The 11,589-nt window shown below is 35.2% G+C and overlaps 1 protein-coding gene, 1 non-coding gene and 2 pseudogenes across 3 annotated transcripts; 3 read left to right on the forward strand and 1 right to left on the reverse strand.

The window, feature by feature from the left end:
- Window positions 1–5: 5 nt before the first annotated feature.
- LOC107480690 (glutamate receptor 2.7-like) lies at window positions 6–3,176 on the reverse strand (annotated as a pseudogene).
- A 3,076-nt stretch (window positions 3,177–6,252) lies between these two features.
- On the forward strand, window positions 6,253–6,326 carry TRNAI-UAU (transfer RNA isoleucine (anticodon UAU)). The gene has a single exon. It is a non-coding gene; the product is annotated as a tRNA-Ile (tRNA).
- Window positions 6,327–6,651: 325 nt separating this feature from the next.
- LOC107480689 (protein IQ-DOMAIN 9-like) lies at window positions 6,652–8,965 on the forward strand (annotated as a pseudogene).
- A 281-nt stretch (window positions 8,966–9,246) lies between these two features.
- On the forward strand, window positions 9,247–11,584 carry LOC107480742 (nudix hydrolase 15, mitochondrial). Of its 2 annotated transcripts, XM_016100903.3 has the most exons (5): window positions 9,247–9,824; window positions 10,056–10,198; window positions 10,817–10,936; window positions 11,019–11,213; window positions 11,306–11,584. In XM_016100903.3, exons 1-5 carry the CDS (start codon window positions 9,434–9,436, stop codon window positions 11,309–11,311), a joined length of 855 nt encoding a protein of 284 aa, XP_015956389.1. In that variant the 5' UTR covers window positions 9,247–9,433; the 3' UTR covers window positions 11,312–11,584. The 2 variants fall into 2 exon arrangements, with proteins under 2 accessions (XP_015956389.1, XP_015956388.1); XM_016100902.3 differs by having other exon boundaries at window positions 11,019–11,584.
- Window positions 11,585–11,589: the final 5 nt, after the last annotated feature.

The following is an 11,589-nucleotide window of genomic DNA, read 5'->3' on the forward strand; positions in this document are numbered from 1 at the left end:
TTCCAAGGTGATGAATGCATGGTAGAAAGTAGGAAACATATGGTGGAAGTTGCACCAGAAATCACATACAGAATCCAGAAACTCCCAAGCTTCAAACTTTCTGTGTTGTTTGTGGTGACATTGCTAGCGCACTCTCCCATGGGGCTCAGCCATTTCTCTTCTAAGCTCTTTATTTCTCCCTGTTCTAAGAGCTGCAATATCGCTTTAGAAACATCTCTGGTCACCGGGGAGCCTTTCTGGAACATCTGTATCACAAAAGATTTGAATTTGATTCTATAGGTTATGGACAATACAAGTTGAACATTGAGGGAGAATTGTAGTGTGACTTACAAATCCAAGTCCTCCAAATCTGATGGCAGGGGTGGAGCCAGAGAAGCCCTTGCAGTATTTACTCATGTATACTTTTTCGTAAGGGAGTTCAAGAAAAGCAGCTGCTATGGTGCCGTTTTTGAATACATCAACATAGCTGTATTCACTGCTAACATTTATGATGTTTTCTACCTTGAACCTCTCTACTCTCTCAAGGTATGTCCTAACAAAAGAATCTCCATCACAACCAATCTTCATGTTGTTCTTCTTCAGCCACTCGATGTCTGTGACATTCGGTTGCAGTTGTTGAACTGTGAGCATCGATGAAAGACTTGCAGTGTAGCTCGAGTTAAGGATCAGAACTAGAAACAGCCAAGATACCATCACAACACGGCTTAAGTTGCTAGACAAGTTCTCCTCTGCATCATGTTACAATTAGGATTGGTTTACTCTAATGAGCATGGGTAAATATGATTGATCAATTCTGTTATTTTATTGAGGTATGTGAATGAATAATTGATACTTACTATGAGCAAAGAATAGGGAGGAGAAGGTAAACCAAAGTGCAGTGCTAAGTTGGCTCTTCCAGTTGCCATGAAACTCGGGATTCGATTCTCGCTCCAGGTACCACACTACCAACATTGTGTAGAACAAGATAGCAGCAGTTACCACCCACATTTGCCAGGTGAAAGGCTTCATGAACATCCATGCTGATTCATCTGACTTTGATGGAACTACCATTGACAATCCTGATTCCGCATATGGCACAGTGAAATCTACATATGGCATTCTGTCTGCTAGTAAGGTTATGTCCCCAACAACAGCCTCATAAGTCTTCCATGATTTCAATTCACATCACAGCCAGAAAGAAAAGATCTATGTCAGTAATGAAAATTAAACTTCAACTCTGCATATATCGAGCCAGCCAAGGTTTTGTGTCTTTTCAAATTATAACAAAACTTGGTAATATTAGGCTTTTGTTCCTTTTAATACAAAAAAACTTCTGAAAATGCACAAGAAATATGGACATATTATATGAACATTAGTATGGACCTTTTTCAAATGCGGAACACCTTCAAATTCAAGCGAACATAAAAGCATCATGGATATGTTCTTACCTTGTTATAGACAAGTTGGACCAGGTCAGGATAGGTTCCATTGATGGGATAGTACTCATATGGCAAATCATAACCCAATAGTTCTAACACCTTATCAAAAATTTCAATGCAGAATCCACTATATATATTTGGCTTTCCATTCTCACCATAATCGACCTTGACAAACTTGGAAAATGAAGTTCTTCCTGGCACTGCAATTTTCATTGGATTTTCCTTAGTAGGCAGATTCCACCCTTTTGGAACTCTCGACAATTTCCCTGGCCAAATTACCACTCCACTTAAACCCTCTGTGTTCCTAGAAGTATCATTTCCACCTTCTCCTAATCTACTGGTAAATCCATGTTCTAGACTCCAAAAATCTAGTTCCCTATAACTCCTCCCACCAATATTAACAATCCTTAAGGTAGGGTTCTGCATGAGCTGCAATTCTTGAAATTGAATTTCTCCACTTAAACCAAGGAATTTGCTAGACAATATTCCTCTTAGTAAAGTCTTCCCACTACTGCTGCTACTACTATTGTGACTGGCTATTCTGTCGACTGCTTTTGCAACAATTTTAATGCTGTCATATGCTTGCAGACCGTAGAATCCTGGGTTGCGGTTATCTTCCTCGGTATACTTGGAGTGAAATGTTCTCCGGAACTGAGCTTCAAAATCTTTATACTCTGTGCTATTTTCAGAGTAGTAGTTCTTGATCCCTATAGCCCCTTCCATATAGGAAATAGCAGACTTATTGACAGAATCCAATAGATTAGTTATACTCTCTGGAATTATCCAGACTGATTCTCTATCCACAAGACCCATTTGTGAAGCTTCTCTGAACAAATGAAAAGTGCTAAGCGATACTCAATCATTGAACCTACATCTTGGAGTGCCTCAGATAGCATACCTACCATACCATTATCTCCACCGTAGCCATCATCTTCATAAATGGCTACTACTCTTTGCCAGCCATAAGCATAAACTATATCTGCTATGCATTTTGAATATGCAGTGCCCTTGTTATCTAGCCTCACCAAAAAAGGCCATCGATTTGCCATCAATGGTGAGCTAACAGTAGGTGCTGCCAAGGATATGACAGGAACTTGAGCCTCGCTTCCTAGTTCAGCTACCAAAGCTGCTTCTGTCCATGTTTGCATTCCCACAATCACTTCCACGTTCTGATTTTTAATCATATCTTCGGCTGCAAGAAATCAACATAGGGTTATGCACATTAATAAAGATATTTATGTTAGCTAAACAAAAGGAATATCAAACCTATTCTTTTTTCTTAGGCTCTGTTTGGTAATGAAACAGAAACAGAAACAAGAAAAATGTGTCTGTCTTTGAATCAAGATTTCTCTTTTTTTTTATCCACTTAAAAACCGAGGGACAAACGCATAATGTGTTCTGTTCTGTTTCGATATTTTCTGTTTGGTACTACTAAGTACTAACCAATGGAAGTGGCTTTTAAGGGATTCATGGTGGGGTTCTGAAAATGAAGAGCCAGTTTGTAGGTCTTTGAAGTGTTATTGTAACTTTGAGCTGCAATGTCCATGGCTACTAGCTGTTCTTTCCCAATACGCGAGTTAACATCGATGATTGCGCCTATAGATATGACTTTGTTGTCTCCATTAGCAGTAGCCTCAACTTGGAGAAGAAAGGAGATGAATAAATAGAAGTAGAGACAACAACTTCTTGCAGGTGCTTGAGAAAGATTTGAATGGAAATTCATTCTTGTGCTTCAGTGCTTGTGAATGATGCATAAGTACACGGCATATGCTATATAAAAGATAGATAGGAAATGAAAAAGAAACGATTGGATACTAATGATTCTGAAGGGTCCATGGAGAGATTTTGGACTTGGTCAAATATGGTGTATTTAATAAGAATGGTTACAAGACTTAAGAAAGAAATACAGGTATGAGAATTGAGAAGTGGGCTTAACTGCAGGTAGGAAGCACAAAAGGTCGGTTTAGGATTCCAGAGTGTTGAAAGTTTCAATCAACCAGATCTTGAAGTTCAACCCAAATGATAGAGAATTTATGCTTCATACATTTACATTATTATATATAAATCAGACTTTTATATGTCTGTATTTAACAAGTGGGCTTAAAGTTTTGTTTCCTATATATAATATAAGATGGGTATTAAGAACTAATATGTTTCAGTATTTTTAGCTATTGATTTTAAGTTTTAGCTATGTATATATATTTTACAATTAAAATCAATAGTTAAAAATACTAAAACACTTTAATCCCTGCCATTCTTAAAATGTTTCTTATAGTATAATAAACGAAATTATGGGGATGCTTTCATGCAAATATTAAATTAGTACGTGACATCTCTGTGCCATAGAATCTGATACTTGGTTTATGAGTAGATAGAAGTATTGAACTTTCCTTAGTTTGGTTTTCTGCTCTATATGTTTATTTAGTTTCTTGGTTTTGGAACTTTGCAAGCTATACTTGCTGCAGTAACTCTTGAGTTTCTTCATTGGTCCAAATAAATAAATAATAAAAAGAACTCATTTTCATTATTAATAGTTTAATACAGGGGGAAGATAAAATAAAGGAGTTTTAAACCTTTTTCTTATTTTGCGTTGAGTTAGCAAGTAAGCTGTTTAAACAAGGTTTTCATATAAGACTAATTCATGTATTGAAACTAAGTTATTAGTAGTATAATAAGTGAACAAATTAAGAAACTACCGTAATATGAATTGAATTGAAAAACATAGAAATTGGAAGGTGAGTGGAAATTCTTGATTGAATTTTTTAGCACTTCAACATAACATCTGCACTTTCCAAGAAAAAACACGCATGACTTATGAGACATCCATGAACATCACAGATTGAAAGGCCAAGCAATTGTTTTCACTATGGAAAGCCTAGTCTTTTCTTATGTATGTCTTTGTTTCAGTTTTACAGCCGGTTTCATATATAAATATAAATGATTTATCAATCCTAAAACCTTAAATTTAACTCAAATTCATGATATATTATTTACCAAAAATATCAATTCATGAATCGAAAATATTCATTCACATAACAAAATTATGATTTATGCTAATGACTTTGAAATTTGGCATATTCTTTTTCAAAAATACTATTGTACACTAAAATTAGCTAATAAAATCAACTATCATATAATTAATTTTAGTATACATATAGATCGTAGCATAGTCGAATCTTTTTTCATAAGCGAGAATTTTATCGTCGTCTGTATTCATTAATAAGAAAAAGTCTAGAGAGTTAAAATTTTATATAACCAATTTCAATCAATCTTTTTTTAATGACTTTTTTTACTCATTCTCTTTACAACTACATTTATCGAGATCTAAATCTGATTTCAATTTCAAACACATTTACTTATCTCTCTCATGACTTTCAATAAAACCATAATATTGACCTTTGGATATTTTATTTTATTTTCGAATATTTTTGTTGAAGCTTCAAATATTCTTCTGGTATGTAATTTTGGATGTTCATTTTAAATATTGTTATAAATAAAACTTAAAAAAATTGGCTGATTGACTAATAAATAATTGGTTCCCAAGTTGGATCTGAATGGAATAACTTATTGATATTTATTTTTTGCCATTGATGATATTTTTTCTTAATAAGAAATTGTTACGTTTGTTTCACAATAATTTCCTCTAATAAAATATTTAAAAATATTACTTTATGTATCTATGTATAAATACATGTGTTGTTTAATATTATTTGTATATTAAAATTAACTATTGTGTATTTGTGCCTAAATATATGTGTTATTTAACTTATTTTCATAATTTTATATTCTAATATATATTTTATTCCAATGACTGATTTTGGTATAAAATCCAAACCGTAAAAAAACATTCTTAACAGATAATCTCCTCTGATGATATACTAATTAAAAGTTTAAAACAATATCCAAATTGTATACTATATTATATATGCTATGGCCTATAAAAGTCTCCATATATTGGTATGTATTTTGATTTTTGACTCATTCTAACAATTTTTACTTTAACATACATAATAATATAATATTCAAGTCAAGAAGGAAAATGCCATACTAATTTCCTCCCCTCCCACGCTTCTAAGTTTTGCCACATTTTTTCTATATAGTAGAGGCGGTTTTGAATGAATTTAAACGCAGAAGAATAATAACAAGCAAAATAATTAAAGGTCAAATGTTAAGGTAACATAGTTGCAATATTGATACTTGATAGCATGCTGAATCAGTTACTTAGGAGTTATAGTTACCATAGACTTAGTTAATCCCTTTATTATGTAAATGAGCAACGTAGGATTTGGTTTAACTTTTAATTTAAAGCCTCACATTTTTTTCTCTATCTATTATGAGAAGAGAAGGCTGAAAATACTTATTTGTTGTTCCAACATCACCAATCAATAACTATGTATAGAAGGTGACACTCAACAACCTCAAGGCAAATTTCCAAAACACTTCAAAAATTTTCCATCGAAAACCAATGTTTCTACTTTACGAACGGAAAACCAACAAAGTTGTTAGTTGATGTGTTTTCTGCTCAGTTTCTAAGTCTATGTTTTGGGTGGATTAGGGAGCAACCTGATGAAAGTGATCGATGTGTGTGCTTAAATCAGATTATCAAAATTAAATACTATATTGTCTTGACAATCAAATTTATTTTTTGAAAATATTCTCTATATGTTAGTGTATACAGGTTTATAAAAGATACACACACATAATTACATGAAAGTATATAGATACTGGTAGGAAAAAAATCAGTAGCATATAAGAAGAGAGATCATTTTGATACCCAAAGGAAGTTCATTTTAAATCATTTGAAATATGAAAAGTAATACTCATATGAACATATGGTCCCGTAGCTCAGTTGGTTAGAGCGTTGGTCTTATGAGCCGAAGGTCGCGAGTTCGAGCCTCGCCCGGACCATTGTAATTTTTAGGCTTGCATGCTGTCTACTTATCTGCGTTAGGACATGATCTATCACCATAGAAACAGTTAATTGCTCCAATAGATGAATACAAGAAAGCAAACACAAGATGAGAAGATATCATTCACAAAAAAGCAACCCCGTGAGAGGTTCGCTATCAAGTATCAAGGTATTTTGTTATCACAGTTTGTTGTGCAGTGCTTGTCGCTGTAACTTTGCATTCACCAAAACTTTCCAACCAACAGTGTCACACTGTCACATAACAACGTTACGTTATTCTCTTGTCTCTCAGTCTCTCAGACTAAACATGCACACCAATGGCCATCTCTTTTCTCTTGTGGGCCTTATGTTCTGCATAAATGGCTGGTTGATTCTTTGATTGAGAGAGAGAGTGTGCGTGTGTGCTTGTGTATGTACTGTTTGTTCTCTCTCCTTTTTGTTTGGTTTAGTTTGTATCTTTTTCTCCTTCCACATCATAATGTCAACAAATCAATGGTGGTGTAGGGGTCATGGCATCTCATATTCTACACCCACTCACCTTTTACTTCTGACCCTTCATCTCTATTTCTCTTTTCTCTTTTGAGCTTTCCTTGGATACTTCCCATTTCTTGGTAAGTCATTCTCAAGCAGATTCATCTTTGTTGGATCAACATGTATTTGGTTTCATACTTCCATTAATAAGTTCTTAATATGTATTTTTATCTTTGATCAGCAGTTTTGTTATTGCTTTTTTTGTTGTTCTGTATGTTACCAGGGTTATGTCCATAGTTTCAGCTAAAATTACTACCAGGGTTATGTCCATTTGAAAGAAGTTACTTACTTCACATCAAGCATGGGTTCAGGCCATTGGTTTAAGACAATCATTCGATTAAGAAAATCAAAACAAAGCAGATCAAAGAAATCAAAGGTACAGCACACTTTGTGTCAATTTTACCTTCATTAATAACTCATCTTAGTCCAGGATTTCATTGCATGAGAGTCAAAATGATTATGTAAAACTATGTAGTACCACTATGTAGAGAGATTTGAAGTTCATGTATGTCTTACTACCAACAAGGCCGATACAAATGAAGTTTTAACTTGATTAGCATCAAGTCCTTAATTACAGTGATATGAAATCTACTTCATATGAGGGTTGTTCACTTTTAAGTTCTAACAAGAAAGTTTCTATTTCCATATATCTGCTAATAATTTGATATAGGGATCTTTAGCTTCATTGAAGATAAACAATAATACAGAAAGAGAGTCTAGTGGTTCAGCAAATGGAACTAGTACTGCAAGTGAAAATCTTGTGTCCTCTGGGGTACCACTTGAAACTATTGCTGCAATAAGAATACAGATGGCATTCCGGGCATACAAGGTATGTCAAAAATTCAGAGTAACGATTTGAGATCATTGATTTAGCACCTCCCTGCCAAGCATGCTTCCCATTTCATATTTTGTTGTTCAACTCTGGATAATATGCTTGACATTTATTTACAGATCCTTCTTAAAGCCTTCTACTTTTTTTTTCGTTTTACCAAGACGACATTCGAATTCTACAGGCTAGAAAATCTTTAGGCCGATTAAAAGGATTGGCAAAACTAAAGATTCTGACAGAAGGTTACTCTGTTAGAAAACAAGCTACTACAGCCATAAATTATCTTCATTCATGGAGTAAGATACAGACAGATATTAGAGCTCGCCGAATCTGTATGGTGACAGAAGACAGGATCAGGCGGAAGAAACTGGATTCACAGCTAAAGCTTGAAGCAAAGCTCCATGATCTGGAGGTAACCTTCCCATACATTGTGGTATGCTAGCTTGTAAAGCTAGAAAGTTTTCATAAAGGAACATTTTCTCTTTTTAAAACTAATGCTTCTTTACAGTAACACTTTACAATGTGATATTACCTAGTGAAAATCTTGTTAATGTATTAATTTTATTAAAGTCAATAGATAGATGAACTTATTTGAACTCCTCTTTAGATACTCTCTTCTCTGATTCATAGGTGGATTGGTGTGGAGGCCCTGAAACCGGAAAGAGCCATGGCTTATGCCTTTTCTCATCAGGTAGGTTAACACCTTAGAACACGAGTCTCATCTGAAGTGCATGATCTTGTTTATTTCCCCTGACACAACTGAAAGCCAATTATATATACACACAGTGGAGGGCCAACTGCAGTCAGAGTCAAGGGCTAGGCAGTTATGAACTTGGCAAAGCTAATTGGGGTTGGAGCTGGAAGGAGTGCTGGATTGCGGCTCGCCCGTGGGAAAGCCGCATCCCCAACCTAACCGTGAGTCCCAAGAAAGCTCAAAATAAGTACTCAAGCCAAGGTCGGAAGGATAAGAACACATTGACACCAAATGTAAAAGGCACTCCTCCTTCTTTAGGTAGTGCAAAAGGGTCTACAAAAGCTAGGAGATTATCTTACCCAACCACACAGAAAATGGTGGTGCATGAAGGAAAGCAATGAAATCTCATGTGGCTGGCACTCATAATATGCAGTTTTCATTTAATTCAAGCCTATTGTGTAACACTCTTTTTTTCCTTGTGTTTTTATGTTACCTTTCAGTGTTCCAAATTGATCAAATATTCACAAAATTAGAGAACCAACAGACTTGTCTTTCTAAAAAGAGTAGACATTCAAACTGTAATATCAAGCTTATTATATGGACTAATTTCCCTTAGCAACTGGGCCCCTGGTTTTCATATTATATGGCAATAATTACTTGGATTTATATGCTTTCCACCAAACATGCATTGACCACCCAACCACCTAAAAGGCCAAAAATGAGATGGCATTACTTATTGTCTTATTTTTTATTTTAATAATTTAGTTCCCATAAATTTTAACTTCCAAATTAATTCTTAATTTTTTAGACAAATCATTCCTCGCATTATATATATATTTTTTCTGAGTGTGAGGCTAATCATAATAGATTCTTCTGCCAATTCTGTTATCACTGAAGAAGAAATGGTAAACTCAACCACCATAACAATTAACATACTAATGTTCCATATCTTCAAAAATGTATCAACATAAAAGTGGGGAAAAAAGTCAAAAACCATAATTATTTGATATAGCATGTAATATAGTATAGGCAATATAGCAGCTAGCGCACACATGGTTTCCATTCTGAGAGCGTTATTATCAACGCCGTTATTATTACCCAGAGCATCTCTCTCCAAATTCATGGATTCTTCTTCTTCTTCCTGTTCTTCCAACTTCCACGAAGGAGGATCCCAGAAGCTTCGGGCTTTGGCGCAGCAGCTCCGATTCTACAAGCCACCGCCTTTTTCGGAGGAGGTTGACGAACAAAGCAATGAAGAAGAGTGTGGGAGCGGTAAGGTTGTTTCCCAAGTGGGATTTCCTGAATCGGCCACACCAGTGGCTCAGAACCCTGAAAAGTTCAGACCAAAGAGGGCTGCTGTTTTGATCTGCCTCTTTGAAGGGGATGCCGGTGATCTTAGGGTTATACTCACTAAGCGCTCTTCTAAGCTCTCCTCTCACTCCGGTAGGTCCTGTATTTTTTGGGAGTGTTGTTTGTTTGCAGATCAATTGTTTGAGAAATTGTCTCAAAGAGATTAATTTTGAATTTTTGTTATGGTGATCATATGATATGGTAGCATCATGTGTAGATATGTAATACAATATTGAATTGGATAATTGTGTATCAAAATTAAATCTTCGTGTAAATTCAGCATAATTGGTTTTGCAATTAAGGTTCTGTTAATTAAGTGTTCAGGTGAAGTGGCTTTGCCCGGTGGGAAAGCAGAGGAAGGGGATAAGGATGATGGGGACACTGCAAAGAGAGAGGCAAAGGAGGAAATTGGGTTGGACCCTGAACTTGTCAATGTTGTTACTGTTCTTGAACCATTCTTGTCTAAGGTGTGTGTTCTATTTTATTTGATACTTGGATAATTTGATAGACAGATCCCTGGCTTGCTTGTGTTTTTAAAGCAAAACTGTGTATTCTCCAGTTGTGAGTGATTAGGATTTTAGCTGTAGAATTTGGACACTTTTAAGAGAATGTTGATTTTTCGTTTCCACATGTCACTGATTGGTGAAACTCAGGGTTCTTGATTTATTTTGATTATGCAACTACATGATTTCCAGTAAAATAGTAATTGTTAATTAATGTTGATGTGATTATTGTCTTATACACTAATTGCTTCATAAGATATTGATGTCTGTGTAACTCTAATGAGTGGTCGATGGGTTGATAATGAGATACATCCCCATTGTTATGATTGAGGGGTTATGATTCAGTTCCAATTCACTCGTTATTTCTGGAAATAGAAATCTATAAATGATATGCTAGAGGATCCTCATTTCTATGCATATTTCATTTCACTAGTTAGTATAGTCACCCGCTGTTATTTAATCTGTAACAACTGATGTTAGATGATTTGGACTCCTTTTAGTTAGGCTAAATCTCATCTTCTTCAGATTATAAGTGTTTGATAGGAAATTTACCAGCAGCTCCCTATCATGCTTCTTTTGTAGCACCTCCTCAGAGTGGTTCCAGTCATTGGCATACTTCATGACAAGAAAGCATTCAAACCGGTTCTAAATCCTGCAGAAGTGGACGCAGTATTTGATGCACCTCTGGAGATGTTTCTGAAGGTGCGGTCTAGTTTCTTTCTCTGTGTCTTCTAAATTATTGACATTTATTTTACAGGTTTTCTGATGATGTTGCTTGAATCAGGATGAAAATCGGAATCAGGAGGAGAGGGAGTGGATGGGAGAGAAGTATTTGATACATTACTTCGACTATGAAACTGAGCATACAAACTACCTCATATGGGGTTTAACTGCTGGTATATTGATTAGGGCTGCGTCAGTTGTGTACAAACGGGAACCAGCTTTCATGGAGCAGAATCCTAAATTCAAAGTTCCAAAGGTTTTAACTAAGGATACTGTAATGCGTTGAGTTCAATATTTACTGTAACTTGTCATTAATATTTGTTCGTCCTACAATAATATTTTACACAGCTATAAATTTCTTGAGTCAAAGGAAGCTTTTTTATATTTACTGAAAGAAAGGAAAAGGGTATGATGAAGTTGAGGGTTTCGAGACCACTTAAGAAGGCGCGGATATCAACGAATCCTAGAAGCATTTCCTGAATATTGTTCTTTTTCCTCAGGTACCATGGTCAGTTTGTTTTGTCATCTCCAGGATTCATGGTAGTCTTACTCATGTGTTGTGTGTCTGATACTCTGATCCAGTGCCTGATTACACCATTGATAAAGATAGTAACATTTATGGGTCTAGATGT

Source organism: Arachis duranensis, chromosome 3 (assembly GCF_000817695.3).
Source record: "Arachis duranensis cultivar V14167 chromosome 3, aradu.V14167.gnm2.J7QH, whole genome shotgun sequence".
Taxonomy (NCBI): Eukaryota; Viridiplantae; Streptophyta; class Magnoliopsida; order Fabales; family Fabaceae; genus Arachis; species Arachis duranensis.